The sequence below is a fragment of the Delphinapterus leucas genome, chromosome X, assembly GCF_059928025.1.
Source record: "Delphinapterus leucas isolate spDelLeu-1000000601 "Yukka" chromosome X, BTC_Dleu_Yukka2, whole genome shotgun sequence".
Taxonomy (NCBI): domain Eukaryota; kingdom Metazoa; phylum Chordata; class Mammalia; order Artiodactyla; family Monodontidae; genus Delphinapterus; species Delphinapterus leucas.
Genome location: NC_143150.1, coordinates 127525414 through 127542832, shown reverse-complemented (window position 1 = coordinate 127542832; position 17419 = coordinate 127525414). Strand labels below are relative to the sequence as shown.

At 51.3% G+C, this 17419-nt stretch overlaps 2 protein-coding genes across 11 annotated transcripts in view; one reads left to right on the top strand and one right to left on the bottom strand.

Annotated features, from left to right (window-relative positions):
• Positions 1 to 16932, top strand: part of TBL1X (transducin beta like 1 X-linked) — a 240491-nt gene extending 223559 nt beyond the window's left edge. For 8 of the 10 annotated variants that reach the window (XM_089904828.1, XM_089904821.1, XM_089904824.1 and 5 more), the window contains one exon: positions 5058 to 16932. In XM_089904828.1, the coding sequence (XP_089760954.1) occupies positions 5058 to 5264 (207 nt within the window). In that variant the 3' untranslated portion in view covers positions 5265 to 16932. Of the gene's footprint in view, positions 1 to 314; positions 1987 to 5057 lie in introns of those variants that run through there. The other 2 variants (XM_089904829.1, XM_022559795.3) reach the window with 1 other exon arrangement.
• GPR143 (G protein-coupled receptor 143) overlaps positions 7275 to 17419 on the bottom strand; it is a 26268-nt gene continuing 16123 nt past the window's right edge. The window contains exons 7-9 of the mRNA XM_022559793.2: positions 15983 to 16100; positions 14659 to 14902; positions 7275 to 7774 (exon numbers count right to left, since the gene is read on the bottom strand). Coding sequence (XP_022415501.1) covers positions 7680 to 7774; positions 14659 to 14902; positions 15983 to 16100 — 457 coding nt within the window. The 3' untranslated portion in view covers positions 7275 to 7679. The remainder of the gene's footprint in view (positions 7775 to 14658; positions 14903 to 15982; positions 16101 to 17419) is intronic.

Sequence of the window (17419 nt, the reverse complement as noted above, 5' to 3'; positions counted from 1 at the left end):
TTTGCCCTCTGCCCCGCCATGTCGGTGTCTGGTCTGTGACACCCGCCGATGGCTGTGGCCACCCCATTAGTTCCTAGCATAGCCCTTGACCTGGCTGTTCCCCTCTATCCTGTTTGCCTGGGGTTGGTTGGTCAGATGCTCAGACGTTAGTCTGTCGTTAGAGATGCTCTGAACCCTCTCTACTGTGTACCAATAAAACTTTGTCAGAAGTGGGTAACAGGCTGGATTTGGTCCACGGGCCGTTTGCCATCCTCTGCTCTAAAGGCGTCTTGTGTCGTGTCTCGAGATAACAGGAACTTTCTCTTTCCTTCCAGGTGTGTGTCTTAGATCTGCGAAAGTAAACACGAAATATTTTAGAAACAAGAAGAGAATTCTAACGGACCAGCAGTGAATGTGTGGGGTTGTAGCACTATTCAAACACGATTCTGTCAGCTCCAAAACTGTATGAACTTGACCTTAGAGTGTACTTTGAAATCAACTCATCCCTGGCCACAGGAGTCTCTATTTTTTTGTAATCTTTATCAAGAAGTTTAAAACAAAAGCATACACACAGTCATATCAAAGGGGGAAAAGAATGGTTTCCACCTGGAACATTCAGCCTGGGAAGCACGAAGCCACCAGCTAGACGGTGCGCGGTTTGGTTTCCATCCAGAACAGGCTCTGATGGCTGAGAGGAAAAGAAAAAAAAAAAAAAAAAAAAAACTGTGCCAAAAAGAAAAAGAAAAAAAATGCTGTGATAAACCAAAAGGGGGGTGGGGAACTCCTCACGTGGAGGGTTTTTTTTTTTTTTTTTCTTCCTGAAAATTTGGACACTACAGTTACTCTCACCAGGATGTTCAAAGACCAGTTTGTACGGATGACATGGGCAACTTTGTAATCCCAACACTTTCTATTTTCTAGACTCTTTGTCACGTGGTTTTTCTATGGGCTGGAATCCTGTCGTCTGGGGGCCTTGGGTCTGAGGTGGAAACTGTTTTGGGTTTGTTGCTTCTTTGCTGATGTCGCGTGCCCCCTCCACCTCCTTCCTTCCTTCCTTCGTGGTCTTGGTTGGCATCACGCCCTCACAGAGTCTCTGACAGGCGGGGCTTTCTCGCCCTCCCCTCCCCTCCCCCCCCCTCGCGCACTCTCTCCGCCCCTTCCTCATAGTTGCTTCCCATCTTAGGTCTCAAGGGCACTTTTGACGCATAATAAGTGCTTTATGTAAGAAGGCAGGGCAGGGGGACTTTTTACCGGAGGAAAAAAAAAATAAGTGACTTATAAGAGAAAGAACCCAGAGTATTTTTGGAGAAAAAAAATATTTTTATGTTAAAACAATTTTAAAATCCTAAAATGGCCATCAGACATAGAGAGCTTTGTGTGATTCATATTTAAAAAAAAAATAAAGTTTAGGAAGACACAGGCAGGGTCTGAGGTAGCTTTTTCCCTTCACTTTCAGCCTGTCGAGAGGCAGTGAGGAATCTGTGTGGGAAGGGGCCAGCTCTGGGGTCGGCGTTGGGACTGTTCTACGGCCAGAGAGGAAACTCCGGGCCCTTCCAGCTCGAAGACGACCTTGGCGTGTTTCAGGGTGTGTTGACCACATAGTAGGCGGCAGGAGAGACCTGGAGAAGCGTGCCTTTGGACCCAAGAAGTGTTCCCAGGACCAGCGGCGTGGAAGGGGCCGTCACAGCCGTCCACTGGGTAGGATGCCGCCTGGCATCGTTCAGGCCGCGGGGCCACCTGTGGTCCCCCCACCAAGAGCACCTCGGCCGGTCCTTGCACAGCTGACGGGACGGGCTCCAGGATCTCACTGGGTCTAATATCGACAAAAACGAACAGGGAGAGAGGTTTTCGGTCCTGAAGGTGAATTCCGTAGGTAGAGTGTCACTAATAATTTCTGTCCCCTTCATAGTTTCTTCCTCTTGCAACAGAGGAGGAGAAAGGTTTTCTTTTTGTAATAATGAATCTTTTTACTGTTTTTAAAAAATTAAACGTGGCTTTGTGTTCCTAGAGGAGTTTCCTTTCATTGGATCAGGTAACCTTTGTACTTTTGTTGTCATAACCCGACGCTGACCCATCTTTTAAATTAGCAGCGGGGGAAGCAGCGGAAGACAGGGCCTCTGGGTTCATCCGTCTTCCTGCAGCCACAGGCCGGGATGGGGCAGGGGGCCGGGCCCGGGGGGCTGGCGGCAGGCAGGATGCAGCCGTGTGTGTGTGTGTTCCAGCAACAAGGCCCGATGTCACTTAGAGGGTGTTGTCTGTCCGTGGAGTCAAAAGCTAACGGGCAGAGCAGACCAGGCCCTCCTGCAAAACTCGGGTTGTCCCGGGACCAGCCCCGAGAGCCAGAGTGCATTCATCTTCCTCGGATCATTAACGGGCCTCCATGGATCTGCGAGTTATTCGAGCCCCGTCTGTAGGAGACCAACAAGCGCCCTGTTTATGTGGGAGTGGAGCATTTTACTCGGGATCTGTTACCTAAACGCTTGGCCTTTAAGAAGATCAAAGTTCTCCAGAGTCTCCACTGCCGTCTGTGAAGATGGCAGACATCCCCAGGTGCACTGGTAACGCCCTGCCACCAAGAAGTTACTAGGTTTGGGGTGCAGCTTGGGGGGATCTAGACGAACACCATCTGGACCCCCTCACGCAATGAAAATGTGTTACGTCTGCAGGCATCAGCTGTCCAGGGTCAGGACACAGTTTGCGTTTGACAAGCCAAAGCCTGCCGGCGGGTGAAGACAGTCGGTTTGCGACACGATGCTCACCGGACGGTCGGCACCCAGGGTCTCCAAGCGCTGACTTTAGCCTCTTGGTAAATCTGAACCAGTTGGGACTTGCCGGGTTGGAGCCGAGGGCTGTGAGGCCGCTGACACGGGGGCTCGATCCCGGGCCTGGCAGTGACCTGAGGCTAAGGAAGGCGGACCGTCCGCGTTCCTGGCGTCCTCGGCCGGCCACTGGGAGGGAGCCTCGCAGGGGCCCCAGGGAGGCAAGACGAGGAGGCAGCCAGCGCCCCTGGAAACCCGTCCCCACTCGCAGCAGGACGGCAGCCGTGCCCTGAGCCGCAGACGCTGCTTACCAGCTGCACCGTGCCAGCCAGCGCTCAGCGGACGCGTCCCTGTCATCGGTGCCCCGTGGCTCGTGTTAGCGTTGGACGTCATCTACAGCTTCTAACACTTGGAAGTAAAAGCTTCAGTCTCAGTGACCAAATGGGACCTTGATTCTGAAAGCAGGGGTAACACAACGATTCTCCCCGGAATTTTCGGTTGGGTTTGCAGGGACTGAGAACTCATTCTGCACACACCTGGGAAAGGGATGCTGCCCCACGGGGCACATCTGACCCCACATGACACCCAGGACGTGACGTTCGTGTTGTCTTTCTAAAAATAGATCTTGGAGCCAAGTGAAGTGCACTTTGTCAAACGTAAGGGTCTGCTTTTGTTCCTTCTTGTTTTCTCTTTTAACCTCTGTTCCACCTTTTTTCTTTTTTTAATCGTGTTTCTTGTCAAATGCAGAATCGTTCCTCCCACCGCTCACTGAGGTGAATTCTGGCTTCTGCGGTTTTTATTGTCTGTGTCAGACGTGCAGCCAGATGTGCTTCTGTCCGCGTTTTCCAGATTCTGTTCCATCCACACGGCCCCCGTCTCGTTCTCCCCCCCGCCCCTCACCCTCACGCGCTCCCAGAAAGAGAATCACCTTGTGCGTCATAGCTCATTTGTTTCAAGAGAGAATCAACAGATCATATTCAGTGTCTTGAATAAATTGCTCTATTTTGATAGAGAACTTGGTGGGTGTGCTTTCTTCGTCTTGGTCGGCACCTCTGGGGCCCACGCTGACACCCCTGAGTGTAGACAGAGCTCTGCGTTTTCTCCAGGAATAAATGGGAGGGCCGCTTTCGGGGTCGCGATGGCAGGAGGGTCAGCTGCCCCGTTACGCTATAAAGGGAGCATGCTTTTTAGTACGTTTCCTTTGTTACTGTGTTTCAGGCTGGCTGTTGTAGAAAGTCAAAGCGGATGAATTTTCTCCCGTCACGTGGGGTTGGTTTGCTGGGAGTTGGAGTTCAAGGATGAGCTTGGAGTAGTTAGCAGAACCTAAGGTGGCAGGATACTGATGAGCGGACACTGGGCACGCTGCAGACAGACATCTGGAAACGTTGACCGGAGTCTGCTCTGTGCCAGCCCCGGCCAGGTGTTTCCATTGATGCCGCTTTCGTCAGTGAACGGATGTGACGTAATTGAATTGAGCTGCTGTCCCCGTGGTAGGCAGACGCAACGAGACGGGCTGCGTTTGGCTGTACACATGAGTCACAAAAGAAGGTCGTGGTGCCATTTCCTCTAATCGCAGCTTGATCCTGGGCTGGAACAGAGCCAGGGGCTGGCCCACCCCTTTCTCCGCCCCAGTGTTGTGTGGGGTTCAGCCTTGCCTGGTTTTGTTTTTCTCTTTTTTAAGTCTTGCCAAGTTGACCAAGCGTGTTCCCACATGGTGGATTTGGGGTGAAGCTCTGAGCACCCCAAGCCCTGCTGCTAAAGCCACGGGGAGGCCCCGGGGAGACCTTTGTAGCAAACACAGTGGGCTTGCACAGCGCGGGGCAGAGCTTCTCAGGATAGATGCGTGTGGGACGCGGGCTCTGGTGGCTTCAGCAACGATGCTGGTGGCATATTCATAGCTTCGAAGGGGTTTCTTTGTGCTGTGAAGGAAACTGGGTTGAATCCAGATTGTCCAGCTTTCATCTTCAGATGCATGGAACCCATTGCCGCAGTGATTCTAAAAATGTTTTGTCCGTTGAGGCTCCCACTTTATTTCGGGAACCCAAGTTTCCCCTCACTGCGCAGAGACCTTTTTTTTTTTTTTTTTTTTTTTGGCTGCCCACAGCTGGGTGCTGTTCCTAAGGGTCCTTGAGGTGTTCCTTATATTCACGGAAAGGTTTCTGTGCACCTGTGGATGCTGGTGGTGGTCACTGTTGGTGGAAGCCTGGAAATCACTTGGTGAGATGCATGAAAAGGGCTGGGAGAGGGTGGGAAGCAGATAACGTACCCTTACAAAAAGACTCAGAATTGGGTGGAATGTTGTTTTTCTTTTTCTTCCAGTCTGGCTCCTTTTTCTCCCAAGTGTCTTCATCCATTTGCAAGGTAAGCAAAGGAAGACTCAGCTCCACCTGGAGGACCACGTGGGGGTCGCGGGGAGGGGGACCCGTGATGGGGGAGGGCTTGGGGAGCCTCGGGGTGGGGGGAGGGTGGGGGGCGGTACCCATGGTGGAAGGAAGCAGGGACTGTTACAGTATTACCTTCTCCTAAAACTTGAAGTTAAATCCTCTGGGGGATGGGGACTCCTATTAGGAATATACTTACCCTAGAGCAAAGTTCTTGAGAGAAACGGCCACCAGAAAACACAACTGTAAAGGACGAAGAGGGTATCTTTGGAATAGGGGGAATAAGTAGACTCATTTAAACGTTTCTTAAGGTGTGGTAAATAAGCTGGCCAATAAATTGAAATCAAACAGAAGCCACCTGATAGGAGCAGGCTTATGTTTGCACCCAAGCTACACTTCCAGCTACACCTGTCACGTGCAAACTCCTGGCTCTGGGTCCCAGTTCCGTCCCCTTTTCAAGAACCTTCCCATCTCCCATCACCATCGGTTCCTCTCCCCTAGATCTTTCCCCTTATCGTCCCAGCTACCGTCTACAAAACAGTAACATAGCAGCCCCCTGCAGCAGCCAGCCTGACACGGAAGTTGCTGAAAGCCAGGCGTGGTCTGCCGTGATCTGCTGTGCTCGCTTGTTATTCCCCGGAGTGACTGATAGCATCTCTGTCCCCAGTGCCCAGGTGTAGCTTAGGGCGTGGCACGTAGCCACGGGAAGGTATCCACTCACCGGCTCACTCTGCCTCCATCCCAATTGAAACCACCCTGCCAGCTGTGATGCTGACACCCCATCTACTGAGAGAGGTCCCTTTAACCAGATAGTCACAGCAGCCTGAGTTCTCACGTGCAAGCTCTGAACCTGACTGCGGCTAATGTAAAGCCAACAGAATGGGTGAGGATGACATTGAACACCTCGGGGGGAGTGTCTGGAGAACCAGGCTTGGGGGCCGTGTTCGGCTGCAGGATTGGGCCCATACACATAACACCAGGTGCAGACGCGGCGCTGGGAGCTGCCCACACCTTGATACTGGACACTGGGCTGGCCCCTGAAAGCACACCCCGGATGCCTTCCAAAGCAGACACACCAGCTGCCGACCCCTTTCCAGCAGTGCTTCTGCACGGCCCATTGCCTTGGGCACCAGCTTCCAACTTAGACTTGGGACACGAATCTGATTTTCTGCCAGGCCGATGCTTTGCTCTAGCTGCGAGGGAGCCTGGGAAAGTGAGCAGCTGGCAGCTTTGCTCTAGAGTGGGGTTGAGGCTGTGCCTCATTCAGCATGGGGAGTCCTCAGAGGACGGGCTTCTGATGCTGCGGGCAGATGGAATGTCGATGCAGAGATTAAGAATGCAGATGACACCCGGGAAGTTTAAACTCCTTCACACCTGCTGGACGCTTTGGGTCAAGGTGGCTGGGACGTCGGCCCATCTTTAGGAGCACGCAGCCCTGGGTAGCACGGTCACAGTCATAGGATGCTCTGAATCCATCTGCGGCCATGTGACTCCAAAAACACAAATCCAGAAGCATCCTGGACAGCTTTTCTAGAGCAGGATGGAGTCCTAGTCTTGATATAAACGAGGGTCACATGGCAGAGCTGACTGCAGTGTCCTGAGGAAATGGTGCCTTGCCTTTCGATAGACTTACCTAGGTGGCTTGCGTCTCCAGTGAACAGTATACACAGGATTTTTGCCCCCAGATATATATATATGTATATATATATATATGCACATGTATGTGTTCAGTATCTATAGTATACAGATTCTATGAACAGCCGACCGTCTGCACTGCCCATCCCCCGGCCAGCGGCTCCCGCGGGTGCGGAAGACCCTCCACGGGTGTGGACCAGAGCCTCTGGATTTCGAAATCGTGCGGGTCCTAGAACAGATCTCTCATGGATATCAAAGGACAACTCTCTATATAATTATATATGTATACTTTATATATGTAATCTATATTTCAGCTGATGGAAAGATGGAAACGTAGGCAATGATCTGAGCATAAGCCAGGTCCCAAAGATTCCTTAGACCCAATCATTGCTCAACACAACGTGGGGACCGAGGGCTAAATTGCCGGTCCAAGCCTGTCCTCCGCTGCCCCCTAGTGGTGGATAAGGAGCTTGCTGTGCAGCTGCTCCCCGGTGCTCCGTCGGTCCTGCTGCCTCTTCTCGCGGCCTTTTGGCATCACTGTCTGACTCAAGAGCATTCGCTGGAGGTGCTGTTCAGACAGAATCCAAGGCAGGCTGGGAGCTCGGACACAGCTCGTTTATTAACTTTTCCAAGGACCTGGGTCTGGCATTTGCATTACAGGCAGATCAGAAAAACGAATGTCAATGGAGAGTCTGGAGAGTGTCTGATCTGGAAAGACTCCCCCTGCCATCCCCAAGCGCAGGCTCACGGATCATCCCTCCTACCACAAAGAGGATCTTGGGGAATACACTAACGTGGTGATGGGAGTGAGACTTGGGGGGATGCTACACCCTGCAGTGCGCTGACTGCAGGCGAGATCACGGTCCTAAGGGATGAGAAACGTGGAGTCTGAGGAAGACGGGATCTGGACCTCTATCTCGTCCTCTCACAGGTCTCCCTGGGCTTTTGGAACAGATTCAGTCTCCTTTCCGTTGCGGGACACACTTGCAATATGGATTTCAATTGTGCTGGAGTCAGAACCTGGAGAGGAAAAAAAGACTGTCACGTGACGGTGTCTGTGTCCGAGAACGTCTTTCACAAGCTTCACAACCGTCTGTATTTAAAAAAGAAAAGTACATGATACTTTCACCTACATGTGGTTAAATCATTCCGAAGGACAAAAGTCCTACAGAATTATCCGGGTCAGCTGATGTATGACCTCCCTGAAGGGAGGTCCACCCTGTCTCCCTTCCTCCAAACCTCACCACTGGGCAGCTCACCGCATCTCAGCCGAACCCTGTGGATGCTGCAGCCCAAACGGAAACAGACTGTTGACACGGGGGTGTTTCGGAGCCCTGGGACACGCTGTCTAAGGGGCCCGAGACCTCAGCTGCCCCAGGGGTCACTCGGGGGCAGCAGGGCTCCGGGGTCGCCCGGCCACCTGCTCTCAATTCCACGAGGTGCCCCAAGGACTCCTCTTACTAAAACTTAAGAGGAGGGACGTAGGTAACCATCAGAGTGAAAGCAAACGTCACTCCGGCCAAAAGAGTAATCCTGGAGGTCTGTTTAAGCACCCCAACAACACGCCTTCCTGTAGAAGGTGTGGGAGGTCTTTGCAACAGATGTCAGAATTGTTCTTTCTACGGATATCACTCCACAAATATCCAGGCTCGCCTGCTGGGTGCCAGGTTCTAGGGTGTGTGTGTCCGGAATACAGCGAAGGAAGACGCAGAGAAGGGTGGCCTTTTCAGCGGTGCATGGGGCAGGTGACTGCCCTTCAGGAACACCGCCAGATCCCAACTCCCTCCACCGAGAGGCCCCGCTGACGGCTGCAGCCTCCTCCCCTCATGTCCCTCTGCTCACTCACAACCTCAGGCACATGCTTCTCTCACATCCAAGCTCAGTGCTGCCCCAGGGCCTTTGCACATCTCTTTTTCTGCCCGCAAAGCGCTCCAGATTTTCTCATGGCTCACTCCCACACTGCATTCAGGTCTCCACTCAAATGTTACCTCCACAAGGAGGTGTCTGGGACGCCTATCTAAAACCACTCTCCTGCCCCCTCTTGACGTGTTGTTCTTCGCAGCTCTTCTTGCTGCCTTGAATGTTGTACAGTTCTTTGAGACTTTCATTCACAAATGCTGATATAATTATTATATAATCATACGGAGAGTCTCAGTGGACAGCGCATTTGTCTACCTTAGTCACCACAGTATCTGTCGTGCCTAAACAAGGCCCCGGCACGATAAACTAACGTTGAATAGCTAAATACCGTGGGGTCACCGCCTTGACATCCGTGGGACACGGCGCAGGCACCGCAGAGCACTCATGGAGACTAACGTATAAAAACCGGCAGGAACAAGCCCGCAGTAAGAAGAGCCACGTGCAGAGTTTCAGAGGACACTTCAGGGGAAAAAGGAGAGGCCGTCAGCTCTCTGTGGGCTTGGAAATGCCTGGGGAAGCCGGAGCTACAGGAACAGGTGACGATATTACCCAAGAGGACGCAAGCGCGGGGTCTGCGGCGTGGCCGACACACCACCGTCCCCACCACCACCCAAACCCCACGGCGGCCTGCGGCCTCCCAGGGCGGCCCGGAGGCCAGTCGGGAGCACAAAGGTCGGAGGGAGCCGCCCCAAGCGTGAAGAGCCCACCAAGGGGCGGGAAAGGAATTCAGACGGGTAACGGCCGGCGGCTCCGAGGAGAGGCCGCGCTGACCTCGGGGAGGGTGGAAGCGGGGAACCTGCGCTTCCGGAGGGGTTCACTGGCGCTTCCCCGAAGGCTCGGTTCTCTTGGCGTCGCTCGCCGTTCATGAGCGCGTCCTGGGCTCGTGGGAACTTGTGTGCGATTTCTGTGGTCTTTTCAAAAAGCCTCTGGGTTGGAGGGCCACACGGGGGCTCGGGATCAAGATCTGGCCCGTTACCTGACGCTTTGGGACATATTCTGCCCCCTTTTTCAGAGTTCCTGCTTCCTTCCCCGTCCCCCGGGGCTCCACGGAGGAGACCCCTTTGTGTCACGACAAGGCCATGCTGGGGGTGAGGGACTAATTCTCTGTCGGTGCATGTGCACATCTGAGTGTGCGTGCAGGAAATGCAGCCGCCAGCGACCTCCCAGTGCCCCAGGGCCGAGCGCCTTCCTAGCAACTCCCGTCAGGGAGCCTTGCAAGCCCAGGCAGGTTCTCGAGAACTTCCTGGCTCCACGCAGACCTAACATTTGGGAAGGCGTGTTGGATGCCCCGGTGCCCTCAGCTGCTGCTCTTGGATCCCTTAAAACCTCGAGGCCCCAGATCAGAAATCCCAACCAGGTGGTTAGTTGCATGAGCCATAGAGAGCGTACAGCCCCTGGGCCTGCGTCCCCTTCAAGGTGTTGAATTGGGTCCGGCCAGCCCGACAGAGTTGGAGGCCCAGGGGTGTGTTCCCTCCCACACTCCCCTGGCAAACACAACCCATGGCGCCACCTGGTGGTACGTGGAGGGGCAAGTGACGGCAGAGAGAATCACAAAGAATGAGGTGTATGAGAGAACAGAGAAATGGGGACGGTAACGGGGAAGTATGGGAGAGAACAGGAATTTGGGGAGGTGTGAAACTGTGATGGAGGATAAACAGATGTGGAGAGACGCAATGGTGGGAGAGAGAGTACTGTGGGAAACGGCAGAAACTTGGTGGGAGGTGGGGGAGATACGGAATTGCCAGGCAGAACTGAGAATTATGGGGAAGAGAGTACTGTGGGAGAGACTAGCCGTTGTGGAAGAGAGGCATTGTGGGAGAGAGAACTGTGGGAGATGACGGGCAATTGTCAGAGAGATGGGATTATGCTGGAGAACAGAAATCTCTCCGAGAAAAAGAATTTGGGGAGCGGTGGAATGCAGTAGCAAAAGGAACTGTAGAAGACAAGAGATTTGTGAGAAACCATGAAGATTCCAGAATTGTGGCAGAAAATGGGAAATTGTGGGAGCAATAGGGGGCTGTGGGAGAAACACAGAACTGTGAGTAAAGCAAGGGGTTGTGGGAGAGGATGGAGAATTGTGGGAACAGCAAAGGATTGGGGAGAGAAAGAGCAATTGTGGGTGAGAGGGAATGGTGCAAGAACTAGGGTATTGTGAGAGAGACAGGGAATTGTGGTAAAGACACTTGGGGGGAGAGAAAAGACGTGCGAGAGAGAGACAGACAGTTACGCCCCCTCACTTCCATCCACTCTGTTCTGCATAGGCCACAAGCTTCCTACCTGTAGGCACACTACATGTGCTCCCTTCTACCTTTTTCGTCTCCCCACATGCCCCGCGTCTCGGCTCTACCCCACTGACGCAATCCTTTATACCCTGTGGTCCATCTTGTCCACAGCCACACCCCTATCCCTGTGGCCACGCCCCTCTGCCACAGCAAGGGAAGGCCTGTTCCTCAACGCCCCTCCCCGCCAGGCCTTCGCCTAAGACGTGTCCCCTTTGTGGCCACGCCCCCAGCTCCACTAACGTCCCGCCGTGCCCCCTGCCGGTGGGCAGGGCTTGGGGGAACCTGGTCCAGGGTGACGTTGAAGGCTAGGGGAGCAGATCTCCTGAGAAATACACACCCCAACCTTTGAAGGCAATGATAAGGTTAAAGTATCCATCAGATCCTGAACTTTTCCGTTGTGAGCACAAAGTGTCCCTGTTAAAGAAGGGCCAGAGATCTGACACTACGCTTCGTAAAGCTCATGGACAGAGAAAATAATATTTTATGGGTTTCTGGTGCTCACCAGATAAAAACCAACCAGGTTTCTGCTTATTTGTGAGAAGTACCCTTTTTTCTTGACTTTTAGTCCCAAGGGAAATTCTGATTCTTCATGAAGATGCGATTTTGAACGAAGTTTTCATAGAGAATTACGCACAGATCCCCTCAATGTTAGCTGTTGCCATGGTCACGAAGCATGATCATCCAATCAACTCTCCCACATCCATTCACTAGGCTAGTCCTGCAAGCAAATCTGAGTGCATCTCTCCACTTAAAAACCTTAACTGGCCTCTCGCTGGCCACTAGATAAGATGCAAACTCCTTAGCAGAATCTGTAAAAACCCTTCGTTATCTGTTCCCGACCTGCCTCTCCAGCTTCCCACAAATCCCACGCTGTGGCCAGCCCTGAACAACGTACAGACATTCTGCCCTAAGTCTCCACACAGGGTGCCCTCCGGGCTTCCTCCCCTCCCATTCCAGTCTGCGGTGCAAGACCCAGTCTGAACATCACCTCCTCCAGAAACCCTCACCCATGCGCCAACACCAATGGAGGCCCTGCCTTTTCTGTGTTCCTTTAACGCGTCAGACTTTTTAGAATAAAATACAGTATTGTCTTTACTTAACTGACACTTGCAAGTTTCCTACATGATACTTCCCAGGGACACTCACAATCCACACACACCGCCCCCGCCCCTCAGCTAAAATGCCGTTGACCATATTGCAGAGGCTCGATGAATATTTGTTCAAACTCAGTTGACTTATGTCAGGTACCTAGGAAGTGCCAGACACCACGTCAGATACTTTCTATCGGAGGCTCAGTGTAAGCCTGTTGGCCTCGAAGTGAATCCTAAAGTAGAGGCTTAAGGATATGATAAACCAGTCAAGCTTCATCTTAACCAATGCAAACAGGGAGAAGCCTAACTATTTACTGCTTCGAGTTTGCATCTCTGGGCTTTTCTCCCACATGTAGTAGTACTTTCTGTATTATGAGTAGCTCCCTCCCTTTACTAAAGAGACTAAAAGCAAAGTGGCTGGAAAGGAGGAGAAAGGAAACGGCCCAAGACCAAGCCAGCCGTATCTCATTTCCAAGATTACCACTGTAGACAGAAGGCTGCCGCTTCCTGAGGGTCCTGGCAGCGGCATTATACAGCCTGTGGTATAAGAACAGGAGTCTCCTGCGTGGGGATCATTCTGCCCTGGGCTTGTTTCCTGACACGTATCCACATCGTTTGCCCAGATCGCTCTGCCTTCATACTTTAAACGCAGATTGGAAATTTTCATGGACTCTTTCATTCTCTGTCTCGCCAACATTTGCTCCATGTCTCCGCTGTGGTTATGAATATGTAATGGGACTTATGTATGCTTACTAGAGTTAGCATTTATGGAACGCCCTCTGTGTCCCAGCACTGTTTAAGCACATAGCACAAAGATCTATTTAATCTTATGAAAATCACTGTCGTTAGCACCCTGTTAGAGGTCAAGAAATACTGAGTGAGATTTGCTGGAAGGGCTAGTCCTTGGCTCACTTGGAGGAAGCTGAGATGGACAGTCCTGCGCCCAGGAGCCACGAGCCCTCCCTGGAGGGTGTCATCATGGCTCCTGCGTAGCAAGTCCATTCCTTATACTTAGACCATATGTCACCTTGCTTCTAACAAGCTTGACAAATGTTGCTTTTATTCAAAGAAAGTGCTCACTCATTATAAAGTCTTACTAAAAAAAATGGTTAAGAAGATCTCAACTCTTTTTTCCCCAGCTCTTTTGAGATATATTTGACATAGTACCCCAACTCTTATGTTACTAAGAATTCTTTAAATCTTATGTCTAAGAAGTCTTTACATCTTACAATTAATTACTCTTAGGCCTTTTAGAACTAATTTCCCATCAAAAATGTGTAATTTAACATAATTATTACAAACGACTGTTGGGCCCTTACCACGTGCAGTGGTCAAGCGTGAGTGCAAGACGGTACATGGGCTGCAGGGTGATGCATTCTGGTTAAAGGCGTTTTCAACCAGCCCCAGTGTGATAAAGTGGGAAGAGGGAGGGGCTTCAGGGCCTCAGTGGGGACAGAAGGAGGGCATGGGGTGGCCTCCTCCCCAAGCAGCATTTGTGGGAATCAACCCCCTGACCCCCAGAGGAGGTGCTGCAAACATGTGTCCGCTTCTTGTAAAGAATTTCCAGTCTTGTTACTCAATGCTAACAGCAAAATGTCTGCTCAAGAAGAATCTTTCAAGGGAATAAAGGTCTGCATAGACCAGGGACGGTAAAATTAATCAGTTATCATAACCATGACAGTCCCTGAGATTTCGTTAGGAATAAGGACCATAGGTCTAGTGATTCTTCTCTCTCATTACCCATCTTGATTAGAATATAAGTGAGCTTTTTGTAATAGTAAATTCAGAATACAGAGCAAATGATAAATTATAAGGTTACAGTATGTTTAATGAAAAGTACATATAATAGGTTTATTTATACATATATTATTATTTTATTATTATTATATAATATATATACATATTTATTTATATATATATTTACATATATAAATAGTATACATGAATATATAAATATAAAATGTATGTAATAGGTTTAGTAGATGACAGTCTTTAGAGAGACATTATTGGGGCCTTGAACTTTCTTCCTCCTTGTCGGCTGGGTTAATAGACATAACCCCAAATCAGATTAAACAGGAGTTTAAAAACAGGACCCATCTGAGGACCACAGTGCTAGAGTCTTGAAATGAAAAGGGCAGATCAGAAGAGCCAGCACCGGACGACCAGCGTGTTCCCTTAAATGTCCCCGAATGAGGTGGACAGACCAAGCTGCATCTAAAAGCTGCAGAGGTCAGGTCGTACCATTCATTGTCTGATGGCAAACGTTCGTGACAGGTTGTACCATTCGTTGTCTTAAGGCAAACGTTCGCGACGGGTTTGAAGTGGCAGTTTTGCTCCTATTCAAAAGGCCATCCAGCCCAAGGTGGAGCCACTTATAATTATTACAAGGCTACGGTGCTTAATAACTAGAGGAAAGGTACCACGGTCATAGTAAAAGGAGAGGTGGATGATGCGATGCAGGCCTAATGCAGTCACTTTCCACTCTCGCCTTGAAGCAGGTTCCAGACATCAGGACAGAAATGCTATGCACCAGCCACGTGGCCGTTTATAAAGCATTTCCAGGGGAGCCAGGGGCCCCGCCGTCCGCCTGCCTTGGCGGAGGGGCTCTTACCTTCAGATAGCAGGCTCACGGCCTCGTCGGAAGTGTGCCCGCCAGCCCGCACCTCTTTCCCGGCAGCGGGGCTCTCCCGGGGCTCACAGGAGCCCCTCAGGGACGGGGGACTCGGCTCGGCGGCCGAGGTGCTCATCGATTCCCACTGGATCTCCTTCCTGGGAGCCCGAAAAGCCGGGCGGCAGCCTGTCCAGCCGTAGAAGGCCAGGGACAACAGGAACCCTTGGGCTGGATTCAGTATCCCCTGGCAGGGAGGACAGAGAGACGGGTGAGTCAGGGTGGGACGGTGGGAATCAGAGCACTGGGTGCTCCCAGGGTGACTCGGGGCCCGCTGGGCTGGCCTCACTGCGACCTGCCCCACTGGCCGGTGTGGGGCGAGACAGATTGGCTGGCGGTGCTGGGCCCTCAAAGGTGCCTGAAGACACAGGAGGTGGGGTGGGGAGAGGACCTGCGTCAGACCGCGGCGGGGAGGCGGGAGAGGGAAGGCCCTGCGCAGCCCAGCCGGGCTGTCTCACCTCTGGCCCGTGGCCGTGCTCCCTCGCAGGGACTCGGGGCCCTGCCCCTCGCGCCCCTGTTAGGATGTGACTGCACAAAGGCACCTGAGCCTGTCAGTCTAGGAAACTCTGCTTACATGTGGTCCCTGCACGTGACCACGGCACAGGCAGGGGTGGAGGCAGTCAATGTGGGTCTTACCCTCCTGCATCAGCTTTCCCCGACTCTGAAGCAACATACATCTTAATTCTGTGTAGGGCACTGTGCATCTCTCCACTAACAGCTCGTGTATGGATTTTTGTATTTGGAAAAGCAATATGATGAAAACGCTGAGGGAAGCGACCCATGCTCTTTCCACCTTATCACGATTTTGTGTATTTCTCACCAATATTTTTTCATGCACGTGTTACTAGGTAGTTGAAATCAGTATAATTTTTAGATCTTGCATTTTTCACTTAACACTAGATTTCACAATTGTCATTTTTTTACACTGTCATCTTCGACGTCGGCATAACATTCCTCAAGATCAAAGACCATCATTAACTTAACCGTTCCCTTTTGTTTAAAACAATGTGGGTTATCTATAATGCTTTATAATTATGGACAATGTTATAAGCAATACCTACATCCCTATGGTTTTTTCAGTCTGAAACATTTCTTCAAGAGAAACTCCCTGATATTTTAAATCAGCCTGAAAGGTTTGATTCACTTGCCAAGTTGATTTACCAGAGTCATGTCCATTTAATAACGACCCCAACACTGAATGAAAACAGCTAGCTCGTGGACCCAGGCCAGATGTAAGCAAGAACATTTTAAATTAAGATAGACCTACCGTCATGAACCACGTGGTCTCGGCTGCACTTCTGACCTGTTTCAAAGAGCCTCCATTGATATCTGGTTGCATTTCAAGATAGAATAAAAGGCTTTCATTGATGATATTCGACACCCAACTGTTAAAAGAAAATGGCCCACAGGTGAAGAGAACATGTGACATAATTCTTTTTTTTTTTTTTTTTTTTTTTTTGGTACGCGGGCCTCTCACTGTTGTGGCCTCTCCCATTGCAGAGCACAGGCTCCGGACGCGCAGGCTCAGCGGCCATGGCTCACGGGCCCAGCCGCTCCGCGGCACGTGGGATCTTCCCGGACCGGGGCACGAACCCGTGTCCCCTGCATCGGCAGGTGGACTCTCAACCACTGCGCCACCAGGTAAGCCCCCATAATTCATTTTTAACGCTGGGGGTCAGGGACCATGCCTCCCGAGACCTAGAAGTCCTGGGGCGGGGGCAGTGCCTGCTTGGCAGCAAGGAGGATGCAGCACACCAAGAACCTGACATAAGACATGCCACCGCTCTCAGCCCAAAGCAGAGACCAACATATCCTTCTGATGGGCGCACTCAACACCACATCAGGCGGAAGGTTCTAGCACATGTCAAATAACCCAGAGTTCATCCTTCCTCTGAAGAGTAAGCTAATGTTTTGATGGAGACCAAAACAAATCTTGACATTTTATGTTTGAATTTTTTGAGGTTATTGTTGGCAGGGAGGTGACGTTTGAAACCACAAGCTCAGTGTATTTTTAGAGGGAGCTAATTTACGTCTCTCGTAGGAGACTGTGCAAACAAACCTGCTCACATCACATCAATTATTAACACCACAAAGGCGTGCTCTGTCTTGCGAAGCGTTGCTTCACCACAGCGAAGTGTTTCCTGATTCCAGTCGATTTTGCATTGGTCACAGGTCTATGCCCAGCACACCCACTTGAAACGCTGGGGCAGGACACCTGTGGTGGGAGGGGGGGTGGGTGGGGGAATGGGGGTGGGTGGACAGTTGAGGACAGGAAGATTGCTTCTCTACAGGAAGATTGCTTTTTTATTATTATTTTTTTTTGGCCGTGCCACGCAGCTTGTGGGATCTTAGTTCCCCAACCAGGGATGGAACCCGTGTCCCCTGCAGTGGAAGCGTGGAGTGCTAACCACTGGACTGCCGGGGAAGTCCCACTCTACCCTTCTTGCCTGAGCAGTGAGTCATAACACTAAAGATGGGCCCTTGCCCTTGTATCTTGTCAGATACAGGAATCCTGGTGTCAAGACTGATGCAAGGACTTCCCTGGTGGTCCAGTGGTTAGGACTCCACGCTTCCACTACAGGACGTGTGGGTTCGATCCCTGGTCGGGGAACTAAGATCCCACATGCTGCGTGGCAAAAAAAAGAAAAAAAGCCTGCTGCCAATGGGTGGATTTAGAAGGCACTTGATTTAAATGTTAACCTCA